Genomic DNA, 20,711 nt, shown 5'->3' with positions numbered 1-20,711 from the left:
TTTAGTATTTTTAGTAGAGATGGGGTTTCACCATGTTGGCCAGGCTGGTCTTGAACTCCTGACTTCAGGTGATCCGCCCACCTCATCCTCCCAAAGTGCTGGAATTACAGGCATAAGCTACCACGCCGAGCCTCAAACATAATTTAGAAACTCAAGAGAATAAGAAAAGTCTGTTATTTTTATTCACATTTTTACTTTTTTCATTGCCTTTTCTTCCTTTCTGATGCTCTTAAATTCCTTATTTCTTTTCTGTTTCAACAACTTCCTTTAGCCATTCTCTTAAGGTAGGACTGCTGGTAATATTAGTTTCCTTAATTGAGAATGTTTTGATTTCCCTTTCAGTCCTGAAGGGTGTTTTAACTAGGTATAGGAGTATAGACTGACAGGTTTTTTTTTTTTTTTTTTTTTTTCTGAGACAGAGTCTTGCTCTGTCGACCAGGCTGGAGTGCAGTGGCATGATCTAGACTCACTGCAAGCTCCACCTCCTGGGTTCATGCCATTCTCGTGCCTCAGCCTTCCGAGTAGCTGGGACTACAAGTGCCTACCACCACGCCCAACTAATTTTTTGTATTTTTAGTAGAGACAGGGTTTCACAGTGTTAGCCAGGATGGTCCTGATCTCCTGACACTGTGATCCACCCACCTTGGCCTCTCAAAGTAGTAGGATTACAGGCATGAGCCACTGCGCCCGGCCTTGACAGTTCTTTTTTTCTCCATCTGAAAATACTATGCCACTTCCTTTTGGCCTCCACGTTTTTTTTTTTTTTGCTTTTATTTTTGAGACTGGGTTTTGCTCTGTTGCCCAAGTTAGAATGCAGTGGTGCAATTACAGTTCACTGTAGCCTCAATTTCTCCCACTTCAGCCTCCCAAGTATCTGAGACCTCAGGCACGTGCTACCATGCCTGGCTAATCATATTCTTCTTCTTATTTATAGAGATGGGGTTTCATCACGTTGCCCAGGCTGGTCTCAAACTCCTGGGCTCAAGCAATCCACCCGCCTCAGCCTCCCAAAGTGCTGGGATTATAGGCCTGAGTCACTGGGCCCAGCCCCTCCATGGTTTTTGATGAGGAATTCACTGTCATTTAAATTGGTTTTCCCCTATAGGTACAGTATTAATGACTACTTTCAACTTTTTAAAATGTATGTTTACTCTCCAGAAGTTTGATTATAATGTGTCTTAGTGTGGCTCTATTTGGATTTTTCCTGTTTGATACTAGCTCAGCTTATTGATTCTGAAGGTTTATAGCTTTTGCCAAATTTGAGGAAATTTCAAATTTTTTCCAAAAGTATTTATTTGCATACTTTTTTCAGCTTCAGTATACTCTTTTCGTGTTGTCTTCTGGGGTTCTGATTACCTGAATGTTAGACTTTTCATCATAGTCTCACAAGTCCTCGAGGCTCTGTTCATTTTTGTTTTTTTTTTTTTTTTTTTTTTTTTTTTTTTTTTTTTTGAGACGGAGTCTCGCTCTGCCGCCCAGGCTGGAGTGCAGTGGCCGGGTCTCAGCTCACTGCAAGCTCCGCCTCCTGGGTTTACGCCATTCTCCTGCCTCAGCCTCCCAAGCAGCTGGGACTACAGGCGCCCGCCATGTCGCCCGGCTAGTTTTTTGTATTTTTTAGTAGAGACGGGGTTTCACCATGTTAGCCAGGATGGTCTCGATCTCCTGACCTCGTGATCCGCCCGTCTCGGCCTCCCAAAGTGCTGGGATTACAGGCTTGAGCCACCGCGCCCGGCCTCATTTTTGTTTCATTCTATTTTTTCTTGTTCAGATTAGGTAATTTCTAAATTGTTCTATCTTCAAGTTCACTGATTCTTTCCTCTGACCACTTCATTTTGCTGTTGAGTCCATCCACTGAGTTTTAAGCTTTGATTATTGGAATTTTTGTGTTCTAAAATTTCCACTTGCTTATTCTTTGTATCTTCTCCTTGTTTGCTTATAGCTTGTATTTTCATTTGCTTCAAGTGTGTTTGTAACTGCTCAATGAAGCTTTTTATGATGGCTGCCTTAAATTCCTTGTAAGATAATCCAATTTCTGTGTATCTCAGTGTTAGCATCTATTGACTGTCTCCTCTCACTCAAGACAGATTTTCCTGATTCTTAATATAAGAAGTAATTTTTTTTTTTTTTTGAGACAGAGTCTTGCTCCGTTGTCCAGGCTGGAATGCAGTTGCCCCATCCCGACTCACTACAACCTCCGCCTCCTGGGCTCAAGCTGTTCTCCTGCCTCAGCCTCCTGAATAACTGCGTTACAGGCACATGCCACCACAGCCAGTTAATTTTTGCATTTTTAGTAGAGACGGGGTTTCACCATGTTGCCCGGGCTGATCTCAAACTGACCTCAAATATCTGCCTGCCTCAGCCTCCCAAAGTGCTGGGATTATAGGCATGAGCCACTGTGCCTGGCCTAAGAAGTGATTTTTAACTGTATCCTATTACATTATGGGACCCTGGATCTTATTTAAATCTGCCATGTTAGCAGGCCTCCTGTGACACCACGTGTCTTGGTCCATTTAGGCTGCTATGTAACAAAATACTGCAATCTAGGTAGCTTATAAACAACCAAAGAGTTACTTCTCATAGTTCTGGAGGCTGGGAAGTCCAAGATCAAGGAACTGGCAGATTCACTGGCTGGTGACGGCTTGTTTCCTGGTTCACTGATGGCACTTTTTTGCTGTGTCCTCCTCACATGGTGAAACAGCTCCCTTGTGCCTGTTTTATAATGGCACTAAACACCTCCTAAAAGGCCCTACCTCCTAATACCATTGCCTTGGGGGTTTGGGTTTCAACATATAAATTTGGTGGGGGACCACAAAAACATTCAAACTATGCCAACGCTATGCTAACGGGGAAAGAAGGGTGCTGCCTCGTTACTTCCAGATGGAAATGGAAGTCCAAGGTGCCCACTTGCCCTCCACTGACATCTGGGGGTCAGCAGAAGGTGTGCTTCCTTATTGCTGGGTGAAGGTGAAAGTTCAGGCTCTCTACAGGTCCCTGCTGACACATCCTGGCTGGGAGAGATAGAAGTGCGTCACCACTGCTCCTTACATGGCCTCCACCGACAGCATGGGGTAGGGCAGTAGATAGAGAAAGGCTTATTACATCTGGGTGGTGGTTAGAGTCTCAACCTCCCTGTTGGCCTCCTCTGACACCATCCTGACAGAGAGGGGACAGGATGTCTCATTATCACTGAGTGAGAGCTGAAGTCCAGGTTTCCCAAGCGGCCTTCACAGATGTCTCTGGGAGATGGTGAAAGTTCTGGTTCCCCACTAGACTTCTCTGACACAGGTCTGGCAGGAGGCAAGGCATGCCTAGTGACAGCTGGGTAAGGGTAGGAGTCTAGGCTTCCCACTGAACTTTGCTGATGGAGGTGGGAGTGGGGCTGTGGTTTTTTCTGTAGCATCTGGCTAGAATAAGGCAGTTAATGTTTGAGAGTTTTCTGTCTTGTTAGGCTTCCTCTCTTCTCTTCTGGTCCTTTTGCTAGAGGGAGGAGGCTTTTTGTTTGTTTGAGTCCACTGGTATTCCCAGGTTTCTGACTTCTTCAGCACCCAGTCAAGGATATATGGGGCAAAAAGAAAACCCAAGAAACTCGCTGTCAAATTTTCCCTCTGGTCTCAAGGTCTCTAGGCAGTTTGATTTCTTCTCACTACCTCTCAAATTCCTCTTAGGTTTGTTATATACATATACTGTCTAAGGTTTTCAAATGTACTTTGGGGAGGAACGGGGATAAATGTCTCTATCCCCTCTCGTCTGGAACCATATAGGGTACTTAACATGATCTCTTAAGCATTTATCATGAATGTGTCTTGTTTCCACATAAATTAAGAAAACTTTATTAACCTCCGTATTTTAGCCTTTAATTAAGCTAAAGTATACACTTTATAACATGCTTGCTGTTCTGTTTTACTCTGTTCACATTTCTGACTGGAAAGTTGAGTTTTTTGCTGGTAAGAGTTTCATCATTCATGAAAAGATGACAAAACGGACCGAAGAAGGTACTGCGTCTTGTCACCATCTTGAGCTCTGAATTTGTATCACCTTTTTCTATACCAATTATTCCAACTCTTTCCCATTTGACATGGTTAGAGAGAAGTAATTCTAATTTATGAAGAAACTAAGTTAAATCCCTTGCCTAAGCTAAAAGAGCCGGTTACTTTCAGAGCTGATAGCCGCAATTTAGTTTTATAACTCAGGATCCTTTCATTGTAATAATGTTCCTCCTTAAAGTCTGATACTTAAAACTACTTCTAATACCAACATAGTTTCAAATGCAAAAGTTGAACAAAGTTTAGAACTAAATATTAATTAGCTATATTATTTTAAAATGTTGTGTGAGCCAAAACAGTACCTTTGTTTTCTAATTTTAAAAGAGATACATATTCAGATGGGCACAGTGGCTCATGTCTGTAATCCCAGCACTTTGAGAAGCTGAGGCAGGTGGATCACTTGAGGTCAGGAGTTCAAGACCAGCCTGGGCAATATGGCAAAACCCTGTCTCTACTAAAAATACAAATATTAGCCAGGTGTGGTGGCATGCACCTGCATTCCCAGCTACTTGGGAGGCTGAGGCAGGAGAACTGCTTAAACTCAGGAGGTGGAGGTTGTAGTGAGCCAAGATCGCGCCGCTGCACTCCAGCATGGGAGACAGAGTGAGATTCACATCTCAAAGAAAAACAAAAAAGAGATACATGTTCATTATCAGAAAAAATCAAAAGATCTAAAGAACAAAAAGAATATGCAGAACATCAATCATGTAGCTGTTAATACTTGACTGTGTGTTTTTCCAGAACCTTTACTCTTTTTCTCTGTTTTGCTTTTTCAAAAAAATATGGGGGGAAACTAATGGTTATGTAATACTTGATTGCATAGATATGCCATCATTTATTTAAGTATACCCTATTGCTATTGGCTCAAGTCATTTCCAGTGTTTTATTTCTTTTTATCTTTTCTGCCCAGCTTTTTCTTATTACAATACAGCTAAAATGAACATGGTAGATTATTTACTTACTTAGGACAAATGTATAGGGGTAGAAATGTTGGTGAAAAGGCAAATACATTTTTAGGCTTTTGATACCTGCTGTGAAACTACACTAAAGAAGGATTACAGGAGTGTATAGGTTGCCAGCAGTGTAGGAGTGGCCACTGGCACACCCGCAGAAACACTAAACATTTTATATACATATATAAACTTTGTCCTATCTACTTGCTCTTGCTGTATTCCACCTTCCTATTCTGCCCCTACCCCTGACATCCCACCCAAATTTTACTCTCGTTTGTGATCCCGGTGGTCCAGTTCTAGCTTCTCACTTCTGTAAACACTTCTCTGCCTAAAAATAACTTTTCTTCTTTTAGATATATCAGTATTGCTAATTAGCAGCTATCATTTGTCTGCCTGTTCTTCATGTGTGTAACCTTTGTTTCCCAAGCTAAAAGGCAAACTGTGGCTACGACAATGAATTACATATATTAGCATTTCCTGTAGTGCCCATCCGATTACAGTGTTTCAGCAGACAGGCAATGTGTATTTGCTGGTTGGCTTTCATGTTTCTTAATTCAGACTCAATCCGTTATGGAAGCTGACTGCATCTCCTTTGATATGGAATAAATGAGAGCAAATCCTTGGGCTACACTGCTGCCTTAGATCTGGAGAAAGTATTTTATTATACTTGGGAAATATTTAAGTTATTACTATTTTAGAATAGTAACTATAAGGCATTTTAAAACTGTACACAATACATAAAATCATATTTTTGCACATGAAAAAATGTGATTAAATGACAGCAGCAGACACTAGGAGACAGAGATGGGTTTATTTCACATGTGACTTTCAGCCAGTCAACAGGGATTCACATCCCATATTAGTTAAATGTGACTATGAAAATTTTATAAAGTACTACAAAAAAAACTGTTATATACCTACTGAGTTATTTTTTTAAAAGCGGCAGTACACAGTAAGAAATCTTAAAAGAGCTATCTCATATTTTAAAATTTAAGTCATCTCTATAAATAACAATTGACCTAGGCACTTATGCTCCAAAATAAATCCACTCCATTTTTTAACTTAAAATAAGCAGAATAAAAGTTAAGATGGTCAAACTAGGCTTCATAAATTACTCAGCTTCAACTGGCCACAGCAAATTTACAGCAGATCTAAGAAACAGCTTCAATTTTACCCATAAGTACTTGCATATTTTCATCTCATTCTATGATATAAAAACACGAAATGGCGAAAATCTCAAGTGAGAAAAGAAAGCAAAGCTCACCTTCACTGCTGGCAGCATGTCCAGGGAGTCCAATGTGAACAGCACTAATGCTTGCATCAGCATCATAAATTGATTAAATTGCCATGTCAGACTAAAGAGAAAAGTTGATATGAAAATGGCAAGAAGTGTCAGCCTCTGTAAAAAGAAAACCTTTGTATAATTTACATGTCTCTAGTAATAAAAAACCTTGCAGACAAGTTTTCTCAAGAGCAGCCAGTATCTCTTTAAACCAAACAGAAAAACCATAAACTGTTGCTCTGAAAACCCTTGCACTTGTTATTTAAGCTCTAACTATCATAAAGTGACACTTTGCATATAAATATTCACATACGGTGTGTGTATTCCACACTATTATGGAGGCGATAATGCATCAAATCACATCTCAAGAGCAAGGGCTTAAAAATTCTGACAGTTTTGCAGAAATCATGTGTGGGTTTGCTGCAACTATTTAAGGGTAGATTATGTAGAGTACATTTTTAACATCAAAAATGAAAACATTTTCTTTGCAAAGTAGGAAAAAGCTCAGGAAAAGAAAACTTAATTTAACTCAAGTTTAAAAATTGGTCATGGAATAAGAACTATTCACATGCACTGGGATACTAAGCACATCACATTTTTTGAAGCTTCATATATAAAATTGGGGGATTAAAAATATATGAAATTTTATAAACACTTACTTCAGAAAGAGGCTGTAAGTTTGGTCTCAGGAAATATGTAATTGCTGCTATCTGAATTGCAAAGAATGGCAGTGCCCAGTTCTCCCTCAGTGGGATGGTAAACTCAACTCTTGTGGTATCTATTCTGCACAAAAGAAAACACAAATGGCCAAAGTGATAGCTTTTACAATAATTTCTTCGAAGACTTCCTCAGTGAAAGATATATTACATTAAGGACAAGTATACTTAAGATCCGATTCTGGCCACTGGTTCTCAATAACTGTCCTTATCATCATCATCATCATCCCTGTAACATAAAATTGGCATAGAGAACATTTAAGTGCTCTGTCCATGGGTATGCCCTTAGCACCTGGGATTCAAGCCCAGGTCAGACCTACTCACAAATGTATCAAACCAAACCCTTACTTTTATTTCTCCCTAACTTCATTAGTGTCAAGAGGCAATAAACATTTTCCCTCTCTCTGTATTTCTTTGGTGTTTTTTATGCTTGAGTCTTAAATATGTCATTGACAGTATTTTTTAAAAAATTCCTGCCTCTCTAGAATGTGAACCCCAAGAGGGCAAGTATGGGTAAGATTTTTCATCTTTGTATACCATCCCCACACATACTAGGCATTCAATAAATGATACACATATATAACACAAACATACGTGTGTGTCTATATATCAAACAAGGTATCTATATCTACATATACCTCTATATAAAAGAGAGATATATATGAAACAATGTACCAATGTATCTATATCTACATATATCTCATATAAAAGATATATAGATATATATACAGATATCTATATCTAGATACAAAATGTAACCTTTTAAGCCTTGATTTTATCATTTCTAAAATGGGGATAATAATGGTATCTACTCTACAGGGTTCTTAGAAGAAGACATATAATGCATATTGTAAAATGTTTGGCATACAGAAAACCCCCAATAGGATTGTAATAACAAGTAATTTGCTTAGACTTATAAAATAAAACCTGTATTAGAACTCATGCTCAAGACTCCTTTTGAATACTGGTATTGCCACTGTAGGTCAGGCAATAATTCAATGATCTTGAATATGTTTTTTTAAAATGTGATTTCATAAGGCTCTACTGCTTATAACAGTAGATATTAAATAAGGCAAAAATGTCCTTGCATTTGTACATCTTTAAGCTCTACTAATTGAGAGCCATAGACAGTGAAGATACAATTAAAACTTCTTAGGCAAGGCACAGTGGCTCATGTCTGTGAATCCCAATACTTTGGGAGGTCAAGGTGGGAGGACTGCTTGAAGCCAGGAGTTCAAGACCAGCCTGGGCAACACAGGAAGATCCTGTCTCTACAAAAAACAAAAACAACTGCTAAATAAATAAAATTTTTAAAAATATTCATTGGCTTTAAAAAAGAGCAAAAAGAACCCAAAAACTTTTTAAGATGACTGATATGCTAATTACCTTGATCTGATCACTATACACTCTATATGTATTGAAATACCACTATGCAGCCCATGAATATGTACAATTACTATTTGTCAATTTAAAAAAACCCTTTAAGAGATGGGACATGTGGCTGGAGAAATCTTGATCACACAGCAAACAGATAATAGGTTTGGGATTATTATGAATGATTTTCTTGATTTGCAATTCAATGCTCTCTGTTCCTCAGCTGGAATTATACGTAAGCAGCACTTTCTCCCTAACTAAACAAGAAAAATTGAGTAAACCACCAGGTAAACCAAAGAGAAAATGCTCCCAACCAATCAAATGTGGCAGAAGAAATTTCTCTGAGCTGGAAATGAAGTGACTTCATTTTCACTTACATTTTGGAAAGAAAAGAAGCATACTGACTCCAACTCACCTATTTGTGACATACCAGAAAGCTGCCAACAGTCCTGACAGCCACGTACCACTGAGTAGCCAGCTGGTTATATAGAGAGCTGTGACATAGATCGCCTGGAGCCCAAATAAGGTGTAAATATAAAAATAAACCGGCTCTAAATATTTCTGTAAAAGGGAACAAAACAAGTTTGTCAGGTGAGCCCTAACCCTCCTTAGTGCCATTTAAAACATGACAGTAGGAACAGAATATGCAGGAGCTTGCCCCTAATTCCAAGCAGCAAGCCTACACACTTTCACCTGTTCGGGCAGCCTTTCTTCCCACCACTAAGAGACAGGGGAAGGAAGTCCATGAGAAGTCTGGCTTCACTCTTTACTCCAGAAAGTTTTATACCTAACTCAGTCCGAGGATACCTCATTCACATGAGAAGTAGTCATTGTGATTTGCTGACTTTACAAATTTTTTTATCTCAAAGATCCATCAGGACTGATTACACATTTCCAAATGAAAGTATTTATCAGCTTCTAGGCCGCATACATATATAAGCCAGGAAGCATCTATGTACAAAAACCTTTTATCTTATGTAAACAAAAAGCAATATCTTACAAAATATAAAGTTCACAATATACATGGAAAAAATACGGTATTGCTGATTTTCTACTAAACCAGTTGAAGATCAGAAGGACAGATGTGACAGCTTTCAGCTCAAAATGGCAGGCTTTGACTTTCATCTGATATTAACAATTCAATGTCACAAAACATAACATACCTGTATGGGTAGAACTCTATATAAAATACTGAGAAAAACCTCTTGGTAAATATTCATTCGCTGAAGGAGATTAATTGTCTTCATAGATTCAGTTTTATTATCATATATTAGGCCATGAAAACCTAAGATTGGTATGTGAAAAGTCAGGAAGAAAATAATTACACTCATAATTATTCATTCATTCAAAACTATCCACAGATTGTTTAGTATGTTGCAGAGAGTGTGGTAGGCATTGGGGATATAATAGTAAGCAAAAAAACCATACTCCTGCTCTCAAAGAGCTTACCACACTTTCGATGGACATCATTTAAACATTTACACAAACATAGGCAAATTAAAACTTTTGTAACTGGAATGCAAATACCACCACCACCACCACCACCACCACAAGTCCTTCTCTAGAAATGTGGGCAAGGGGATTTCACATTTTTCCACCCTGCCTTCCTGCCATGCGACCTGAAGTATCTCCTTTGGGAGAGTATACATGGCCTTCCTTCTCCACTCCCCAGAATAGCTTTGGCCATGTGCTCTAACCAGTGGCATGTGAGTGGATGTAAGTCACAGGTGAGCAGAGGTTTTAGGAGACAAAGCATATTTCTACCAGCTCTTGCTCTTGCCCTCTGCCATGACACTGGCATGTTCCAAATAGGGCTTGAATGCACGGATGTTCGGGGCAGAGTAGAGCTGCAGCTCCCTCACAGCTGACATTGTCATGAGAAGGAGAACTTGACCTGCTGTTACAGAGATCCAAGCCATAGAGGTCCTCTGTCACTGTAACCAGGCTAATTAATCCAAGGCATGAATGGATAGTTCACAGAAAACATGCACACAGTCCTTCCCTATGGGAGAATATGCTCAACCTTGCTCCTATTAAAAGACTGCAAATTAAAACTACCCTGAGGGATGCTATTTCTCAACTACTGCCTTGGCAAAAAGTTTTACAATACACTCTGTGAGATTATAAAAAAGTAGACTCCTATATACTATAGTTGGGAATACAAAATGGTGTCATCTCTATGAAGAGGAATTTTGCAGTATCTAGCAAAATCACATATGAATTTACCCTTTGACCCAGAAAGCCCGTGTCTAGGAATCAGTCCCACACACAGGCTGGCAAAAAGACAAAATGACATCGGCACAAGGTCACTCATGCAGCACCATCTGCACCAGCAAAAGATTGATCCAAAACAACCCAGATGTCCCTCAACAGGAGGTGCTGTGGACTGAAATGTGTCCCCCTCAAATCTGTATGCTGAAGCCCTAACCCCTAATATGACTGTTGTTGGAGACAGGGCCTACAGGAGGTAATAAAGGGTAAGTGAGGTTACACAGTTGGGGTCTTAATCTGATAGGACTGGTGTTCTTATAAGAGGAACAGAGAAGAGCTTGCCCTTGTGCTCTCTGCATTTGCACAGAGGAAAGGATATGTGAGGACACAGCAAGAAAAGGGCATCTACAAAGCCAGGAAGAGAGGTCTCAATAGAAACCATTCCTAACAGCATGGGGATCTTGGACTTCCAGCCTCCAGAAGGGAGAGAAAAATTTCTGTTGTTTAAGCCATGCAGTCTGTGGTATTACATTATGGCAAGCCTGAAGTCTAACACAGGAGTGTTACGGATGGATAACTCTCCAACTCTTAGGTCGGAGAGTTATGGGCCCTCATGATGGGATTAGTGGCCTTAAAAGAAGTGACACCAGAGAACTCGCTCTTCTCTTTCTGCCATGTAAGGACAGAGCAAGAAGGTGGCTGTCTGCAAGCCAGGAAGACAGCCCTCCCTAGAACCTGACCATGTGGCTCCCTAACCTCAGATTTCCAGCCTCCTGAACTGTGAGAAAAAAATTTCTGCCATTTAAGCCACCCAGTCTGTTGTGTTTTAATTCATTAATTTTTTTATTTTTTAAATTTTGATACGGAGTCTCACTCTGTCACCCAGGCTGGAGTGCAGTCACGTGATCTCGGCTCACCACAACCTCTGCCTCCCAGGTTTAAGCGATTCTCCTGCCTCAGCCTACTGAGTAGCTGGAATTATAGGCATGCGCCACCATGCCCGGCTAATTTTTTTGTATTTTTAGTAGAGACAGGGTTTCCCCAGGTTGGTCAGGCTGGTCTTGAACTCCCGACCTCAGGTGATCCATCCGCCTCGGCCTCCCAAAGTGCTGGGATTACAGGCGTGAGCCACCGCACCTGGCCTTGGGGGATGATTTTAAACTGCAACAAAGAGCAAAACAATGCAAAGGCCATGGCATAAAAGAGACTTTCTGAAAGGGACACTGCAGTGTGAGAGCTGAGACAAGGAGGCAGAGTGTCACCTCATTCAGTCTCTGTGGGAAACACGCATGCCAGAGGCTACTCTGTTGCTCTGGACATGTCCATGAATGACGTGAAAGCACTATTAACACTGATTTTAGGTTATAAGTACATTTTAGGAAGTAAATGATTTTGCAACTATGCGATCTGTGAATAACAAGGTTTGATTGTATGGGGAAAAAATGAATACTAAGCCTGTCTTTCTTGTATAAACTGTACCGCAAGGTAGCGAAACAATGAGAAGGTTCTCTATACAACAGAGTTCCAACGAATAAATACAGGAGGAATGACAGAATTAGAAGGTCACTAATTTGCATCCCTACTGAAATAAGAACTACAGATGATAATCATCAATGGCTGCTAAAACCAGTGAAGGGCTGGTGAGTAATTACCCTTATTATGGATGAATCTATCAACACAGGGACCAACTCATTAATTTTTATGGCACAAAACCAAAGATAACCAAAATGTCATGTCTCCTAGGTGATAAAACTACAAGTACAAAACATCACTTATGGGCTGGGTGCAGTGGCTCCTGCCTATAATTCCAGCACTCTGGGAGGCTGAGGCAGGAGGATCACTTGAGCTCAGGAGTTTGAGACCAGCCTGGGCAACATAGTGAGACTTCGTCTCCACAGAGAAACAAAACAAAACAAAAAACGAATGTGGTAGTGCATACCCGTAGTCCCAGCTACTTGGGATGCTGAGGCAGGAGGACTGCTTGAGCTTGGGAGATTGAGACTGCAGTGAGCTATGATCATACCACTGCAACTAATTTATGAATAACTGCCACCAAAAATGTCAAAGCCGACTCCAAATAAAGCCTATAAAAGAGCAGTTTTTCTGTCACATGCACTCACGCTAAGCCTATCAAGTATACATTAGGTAGAAGAGATGCATGTTGGGGCTTTCATTAGATGGAGTAAAGGCAGAGTGTGGGGTCTAATCCACTCAGGGTAAGTAAAACTGCAGGAAAATGGCAACTGTGTAATAAATGAATGAATGGGGATACTGGGGACAAGAGAGACAACTGTAATTTTTATTTGTGTTACCAAAATGCCTCCTGTTCTCAGACAATACTCCTTTCACCTGCAAAGACCTCTTCCAAAATGATCATGAGAAAATTCAGCAACAAAACCATGAAATTGTAAACGTATTACTTTTGGGATGGAACAGAGCTGGAAGGCAAGGAGAGGAGGGTTATATAAAGTATTATGTAACTTCTTCCAGAGCAAAAAAGACATTTTCATGGAATGATGAGACATTAACAAGGAAAAGCTACACATGTTCTAGAGAGCATTTAAGTAGTTTTTAGTACACAGTACTTCTGACTAAACTATTGAAAAAAATGCAGAAGACCCCAAACGAAACTATCAGTTGTAATTACCTTGCACGACGGTTGGAGCCTGCAGCATCTGCTTATAGTAGGAGTAATACAAACCACACTCTGTTCTGAATGAGATTTCTCGCTCCACTTCCTGAAAAAGAGTTAATCCTATGGGTTTACATGACCTAGTTTTGGTTTAAATACATATTGTTCCTGTAGAAAGGATATATAACTGCAACTTGAAAGATAAAAAACTCTGAAAATATATCTCAAAAAATCTTGGCAAACAAGAATGGAAGGCTGATCATTGTTAAAATTGAGTGAGGGATACATGGGAGTCTGTCCTACTATTCTCTACTTTAGTGAATGTTTAATCTTAAAAAAATTTTTTAAAGAATACATCACCATTCCTATGCAATATCAGTGAGACACAAAACAGGGATGGCAGAAAAAAAAATCTCCCACATGAAAAGAAATATAATTGCATTAGACACCTACCTAAAAGCTACTAATATTACATAAGATCCATCATTTTCTTTTTATTCTAAGATTAAAAGGCGTTCATAGTCAAATAAGGCAGACACATGAATTTACTCTGACAAGTGTAACCCTGGTGGGAAGAGGTTCATGCAAGTAAATGGATATATGAAATATTTAAACTGCTTTTAGATAAGTATTCAACCCTAGAAGAACTGAAAACCTAAAGTAATAGCTATTAGCCAATTTAGTTACAAGATACTTTTATTAAATTTAAATTATTACTATAAAACATAGAAGCAATAGGCAATAATGACACGGAAGACTTTCTGGAATAATGCAATTAATACTGTTGGATGATACATTTTATCTATAGGTTAAGCAGCCCTAACCTGAAAAGCTGAAATCCAAATGAAATACTTTAAAATCGGATACTTTCTGAGAGCCAAAATGATGCCACAAGTTACCCTGAAAGTGTTATTTTTTTCACTGTATTGATGGTATGTCATATTTTTTATCGTTAAGTACTTATGTGTAAATAAGTATAAGAAAATGATTACTTATAAAGGTAGCACGTAAATTCAGAGTCAGGAACAATGGTGATGCCAAATAATCATAGATTGCCCACTAGGATGGTTGACATAGTGCCACCTTTGTTTTCTGATGGTTCAGCATCTACAAACTTTGTTTCATGCACAAACTTATGAACTACATTGTATAAAATCACCTTTGGGCTATGTGCATAAGGTATACATGAAACATAAACGAATTTCATGTTTACACCTGAATCCTATCCCCAAGATTTCTCATTATGTATATGCAAATAACCCAAAATCTGAAATCCAAGACACTTCTGGTCCCAAGTATTTCAGATGAGGGATACTTAACCTGTACCTGTAAAAGCATAAATAAATAAAAAGTTATTATCTATGTCATTAGAGATTCTTTTACACCAGTGTTAAAAATGAAACAAAACAAAACAAACCATGTCCTAGAATCTGTAACACATTGTCTAAAATATAATTCGATCTGTCTTTTTTTTTTTGAGATGGAGTTTCACTCTTATTGCCCAGGCTAGAGTGCAATGGTGCGATCTTGGCTCACCGCAACCTGCAACTTCCAGGTTCAAGCGATTCTCCTGCCTCAGCCTCCCTAGTAACTGCGATTACAGGCATGTGCCACCACTCCCGACTAATTTGGTATTTTTAGTAGAGATGGGGTTTCTCCATATTGGTCAGGCTGGTCTCGAACTACCGACCTCAGGTGATCCGCCCGCCTCAGCCTCCCAAAGTGCTGGGATTACAGGTGTGAGGCAGCGCATCCGGCCGTGTTTTTTCATATTATAGCAGATCCACATTCCACAAACCCAGTGGGGGAAAGTGATAAACACTGAACGTATCATTTTCCAGTTGATGAACTTCTGTTAGCTCATTTTGCTTTCCCTTAAGTCCAACTAATTTTCATATGGTAATAAACATTTTATTTTATTTTATTTTTTATTATTATTATTTTTTGAGATGGAGTCTCACTCTGTCTCCTGGGCTGGAGTGCAGTGGCCGGATCTCAGCTCACTGCAAGCTCCGCCTCTCGGGTTTACGCCATTCTCCTGCCTCAGCCTCCCGAGTAGCTGGGACTATAGGCGCCCGCCACCTCGCCTGGCTAGTTTTTTGTATTTTTTAGTAGAGACGGGGTTTCACCGTGTTAGCCAGGATGGTCTCGATCTCCTGACCTCGTGATCCACCCGTCTCAGCCTCCCAAGGTGCTGGGATTACAGGCTTGAGCCACCGCGCCCGGCTAAACATTTTATTAAAAGAACTACTCAGGCTGGGTGCGGTGGCTCACGCCTATAGCCTTGCACTTTGGGAGGCCAAAGTGGGTGGATTGCTTGAGCTCAGGAATTCAAGACCAGCCTGGGCAGCATGGCAAAACCCTGCCTCTACCGAAAAAAAAAAAAAAAAATTAGCCAGGCATAGTGGCATGTACCTGAATTCCCAGGTACTGGGGAGGTTAAGGAAGGAGGATTGATTGAGACTCAGCCTACTGGGAGGCTAAGGGTGCAGTAGCCATGATCAAGCCACTCCAGCCTGGATGACAGAGCAAGACCCTGCCTCAATAAATAAATAAATAAATAAGTAAGAATCATTCATGTTATTATCTTCAGACTTAGAAATGATTTATCTAATATATTTCTGCTACCCTCTAAATCTTTTTATTATTGTTTGCTAACTCCTTTTAGAAAAATGAGAGGTATGGTAGCAAACCTTACATATCGAACTTCCTTTCACAGAAAATAAATTTATCCTGAGGAAATCAAGCATTTAAAAAAAAGGCCCATCAGGTTCTGAAATTTATTTATTTATTTTTTGGAGACAGGGTCTCACTCTGTCACCCAGGCTGGAGTACAGTGGCCTGATCACGGCTCATCGTAGCCTTCGCCTGCCAGGCTCAAGTGATACTCTCGCCTCAGCTTCCAAGTAGCCTGGGACTACAGGCACATGCCACTGTGTCCGCCTAATTTTTGTATTTTTTGTCGAGGTACAGTTTCGCCGTGTTGCCCAAGCTGGTCTTGAACTCCTGAGCTTAAGTGATCCTCCTGCCATGGCCTCTCAAAGTGCTGGGATTATAGGCAGGAGCCACAGTGCCTGGGCCTAAAATTTAATTTCAATAACACACTTGCTTCATAAAAAGGTTAATACATAATGATACAACTTTTCTAACTTTCATTGCGAGTGATTTGTGTTGTATCTTTCATAGCAGTAAAGGCAATTCTTCTGGGTAGTTATGTTAACCCACTCATTTTTTATCTTTGAGAAAAAGTGCTCTATTGCTTTTAAGAACATACACCCAACCTGGTATCACTCGTTTCTAGAATGTTCAAACTCCGACTCAGTCAAACAGCCACAGAGGCTATGAATTGATGTTAACTGAGCAAATACTAGCTTTTGTCCATGCAAATAAGAAAAACAACAACATTAATTACATTATTTTCTTTAGATTCCTTAAAGTGTTCAAAGGCATTCGAGGAGTGTGAAAATCCTCATGTCACGCCTACATCCCAAATCAAACTGGAGAGCCAATAAAGAATGAAAGAGTGGCCGGGCGCGGTGGCTCAAGCCTGTAATCCCAGCACTTTGGGAGGCCGAGACGGGCGGATCACGAGGTCAGGAGATCGAGACCATCCTGGCTAACACGGTGAAACCCCGTCTCTACTAAAAAATACAAAAAACTAGCCGGGCGAGGTGGCGGGCGCCTGTAGTCCCAGCTGCTCGGGAGGCCGAGGCAGGAGAATGGTGTGAACCCGGGAGGCAGAGCTTGCAGTGAGCTGAGATCCGGCCACTGCACTCCAGCCTGGGCGACAGAGCGAGACTCCGTCTCAAAAAAAAAAAAAGAATGAAAGAGTGAATTATATGGTTCTAAGAATAAAAGACCAGGGAATAAGAAAAAACGTTGCTCAATGTACTAAAGGTAGAAAGCTTTTGTGTCCCACCCCTCCCTTTAATATAGCCAGAATGCATAAAGAACAGAGGGGGACCTAATTAGTAAAAATGCATTCAAACATGATTAATTGGTAATCTGGCACCAGCTGTATAGAACCAAATGCTATACTTTATTAGACAGACACTTGCAAGTTTTACATCTGCTTCATGCTAACAGAACATCTGCTTCACTCATTCAAACACTTTTCCAGTTTTACGGCAATTTATACTTCACTTGGTAGATCACACCCGTGAAAATATACACCAATAGTAGTTATCCTCTAAAGAATGCAAAACGAACAAATACTTCATATTTCAATCTGCACAGGTTCCATGGGGAATGCAATGTTGACAGAACGAAAACATCTTCGAAGATGACAGAAAGAAGTAGAAAGACAAAAGACTTGTATTTATAAAGAACTGTACAGCTGGCTGGGCACGGTGGCTCATGCCTGTAATCCTAGCACTTTGGGAGGCCAAGACAGGTGGATCATGAGGTCAGGAGTTCAAGACCAGCCTGGCTAAGATGGTGAAACCCCGTCTCTACTAAAAATACAAAAAATCAGCTGGGCATGGTGGCAGGCACCTGCAATCCCAGCTACTTGGGAGGCTGAGGCAAGAGAATCACTTGAACTCGGAGGGCAGAGGTTGCAGTGAGCCGAGATCACGCCATAGTACTCCAGCCTGGGAGACAGAGTGAGACTCCATCTCAAAAACAAAACAAAACAAAACAAAACAAAACAAAACAAAACAAAACAAAAAACCACATGGTTTAAGTACCACAATGGTACTTAAAACCACTGAAGTAACAGTGTATATAGTAACTTAACAGAAGTACAAAAAGAAAATAAAATGACTGCTCACAATGACTCATCACATTCCTCACAGGCACTCAGATAAGTTGCTGGCAATGCCCAAAGGCTAGAGAGTCCTTTGAGACAAATGACACCCAATGTGGAAAGGAAACATCAAATTAGCTTTTAAAAAATCTCATGTAAATAGATCCCCCACATAATGTCTGGTCACCCTGGCCTGCCTTTAGCAAGAATCCTCTAAGCCTGGTTGAGCCAGAATCTCTGATACCCCAGTGGTTCCTCTTACTCATTTCCCAGCCACTGACCCCGCCCCGCTCCTTGGCTGCCCATTCCTACTCACCCACGCTGTACTAGGAGTTGAGTACAATCTCTCTCCACCACTGCAAGACCTTGTTGCAGCGGTCCCTACATCTATCATGATAGTCCTAATAAAGTCTTCCTCACCCTGCTTTAAAAAAAACAAAAACAACTGATGTAAAAAAGTTCTGTTTACAGGCCGGGCGCAGTGGCTCACACCTGCAATCCCATCACTTTGGGAAGTCGAGGTGGGCAGATCACTTGAGGTCAGGAGTTTGAGATGAGCCTCGCCAACATGGCAAAACCCTGCCTTTACTAAAAATACAAAAATTATCTGGGCATTGTGGCACATGTCTGTAATTCCAGCTACTTGGGAGGCTGAGGCATGAGAATTGCTTGAACCCGGGACATGGAAGGTGCAGTCAGCTGAGATCCCGGCACTGCACTGTAGCCTGGGTGATGGAGTGAGACTCTGTCTCAGAAAAAAAAAAGGTTTTGTTTACAAAAATTGTCCCCCCAAATAATTAGACTGTTAGTAGTGGGGAAGCCACCGAAAAATTAACTTTATAAATGTAATCTGTTTCAGAAAGAGGTTAACAAATCATCTCACCAAGAAATAGTAGCCCATAAGACAGCTGTTCTTAAAGTTCTGTACTGGGAATCATGCCCTCAGCAAACATATTTATGGCACATACATGGTTTATTGTCTGGTTAAATTCATGTCCATCTGTTAGAGGGGAATGATTCTTGCCCTAGAGTTGATTAAAGCCGTGGCATGTGAGAAGTGCCAAGCAGGGCTTGTGAGGAGGGCAGTCTGCTGCTGAAGCGACAGTTCTTCCACTGGGCCCACACTCAGGCAATCAGCAGTCTTAGCACTACTGTGCTAGTACCGTGTGGATTAACCCTATCTATTTTAAAGTCTCCTTGCTTTGCAGGAGTATTCCATGGGAAGTCATGCAAATTCGGCGATATCAAGTAAATAAGTGGAAAATGTTAGCAAATGGAAAAAAAGACTAAAAAGAAGAGTGACCTTGGTGCTCACAGCCAAAGGAGAACTGCCTTCCTTATCACTGCACATTTATTTGCTGGGGAAACAAAAAGGTGCAGGAATTTAGTACTTGACCAAAAGATGTTTATGTTCCAATAAGAAAGAAGAATGCGGCTGTGTGCGGTGGCTCACGCTTATAATCCCAGCACTTTGGGAGGCTGAGGCAGGTGGATTACTTGAGCCTAGGACTTTAAGACCAGCCTAGGGAACATGGCAAAACCCAATCTATACTAAAAATATAACAAATTAGCTGGGCACGGTGGTATGAACCTGTAGTTCCAGCTACTTGTGGGGTTGCAGTGGGAGAATCACCTGGGCTCAGGAGGTCGAGGCTACAGTGAGCTGAGATCGCACCGCCACACTCCAGACTGGGAGACAGAGCGAGATCCTGTCTCAAAAACAAACAAACAAGCAACAACAACAACAACAACAACAAAACACTAAAGAAAGAACACGTTGTAAACAAAGGGAAATGACTTCAGGCACGCCTCATCTCACTATGCCTCACTTTCCCGCCCTTTGTAGATAATGCGTTTTTACAAACTGAAACTTAGTGGCAACTGTGCATCAAACAACTATCAACGCCATTTTCCCAACAGCTATTGCTCATTTTTTGTCTCTGTCACATTTTAGTAATTCTTCCAATATTTCACATTTTTCTTTATTATTATACTTGTCATGGGATCTAGGATCAGTGATCTTTGATGTCATCAATACTACTGTAATTGTTTTAGGGCACAATAAACCACACCCATGTAAGACGGTGAACTGAAATGTGTGTGTTCTGATACCTCTGTCATTCTTCTGTCTCATTTCCTCTCCCCAGGCCTCTCTGCTCCCTGAGACACAATCATACCAAAATTACTAACTTTACAATAGCCTCTAAGCGTTGAAAGGAAGTGTGGCACATCTCTTACTTTAAATGGAAAGCTAGAGATGATAAGTTAGTGAGGAAAGCATGTCAAAAGTTGAGAGAGACCAAAAGCCAGGCCTCCTGTGCCAAACAGCCAAGCTGTTAACGCAAAGGAAAAGTTATGAAAGGAAATTAAAAGTGCTACTCCAATGAACGCACCAATGATAAGAATGAAAAACAGTCTCACTGCTGATACGGAGGAAGTCTAATGCTCTGAGAGAAAATCAACCCATCTAAAACATTATTTTAAGCCAACGCCTAATCCAGAGCAAGGCCCTAACTCTCTTCAATTCTGTGAAGGCTAGAGAGGTGAGGAAGCTACAGAAGAAAAGCTGGAAGCTAGCAGAGGTTGGTGCATGAGGTTGAGGGGAAGTAGCCATCTCCCTAACATACAAGTGCAAGGTGAAGCTGAAAGTGCTAATGGAAAAGCTGTAGCAAGTCATCCAGAAGATCCAGCTAAGATGGCTGATGAAGATGCGTACATTAAACAACAGATATTCAATGTAGATGAAACAGCCT

The 20,711-nt window shown here is 40.6% G+C and overlaps 1 protein-coding gene across 5 annotated transcripts in view; it reads right to left on the bottom strand.

Annotated features, from left to right (window-relative positions):
• DPY19L3 (dpy-19 like C-mannosyltransferase 3) overlaps positions 1–20,711 on the bottom strand; it is an 81,955-nt gene that overhangs the window by 41,461 nt on the left and 19,783 nt on the right. For all 5 annotated transcript variants that reach the window (XR_004440710.1, XM_033225591.1, XM_033225592.1 and 2 more), the window contains exons 4-8: positions 13,227–13,317; positions 9,532–9,653; positions 8,784–8,929; positions 6,938–7,061; positions 6,261–6,395 (exon numbers count right to left, since the gene is read on the bottom strand). Coding sequence is in view for 4 of the 5 variants with exons in the window: in XM_033225591.1 (XP_033081482.1) it covers positions 6,261–6,395; positions 6,938–7,061; positions 8,784–8,929; positions 9,532–9,653; positions 13,227–13,317 (618 nt within the window). In the remaining variant the exon portion in view is untranslated. The remainder of the gene's footprint in view (positions 1–6,260; positions 6,396–6,937; positions 7,062–8,783; positions 8,930–9,531; positions 9,654–13,226; positions 13,318–20,711) is intronic.

The sequence above is a fragment of the Trachypithecus francoisi genome, unplaced genomic scaffold (genome assembly GCF_009764315.1).
Source record: "Trachypithecus francoisi isolate TF-2019V2 unplaced genomic scaffold, Tfra_2.0 Lachesis_group12, whole genome shotgun sequence".
In the NCBI taxonomy this organism is placed as follows: Eukaryota; Metazoa; Chordata; class Mammalia; order Primates; family Cercopithecidae; genus Trachypithecus; species Trachypithecus francoisi.
The sequence above is the reverse complement of the archived record's forward strand: the minus strand, read 5'-3'. Positions and strand labels throughout refer to the sequence as shown.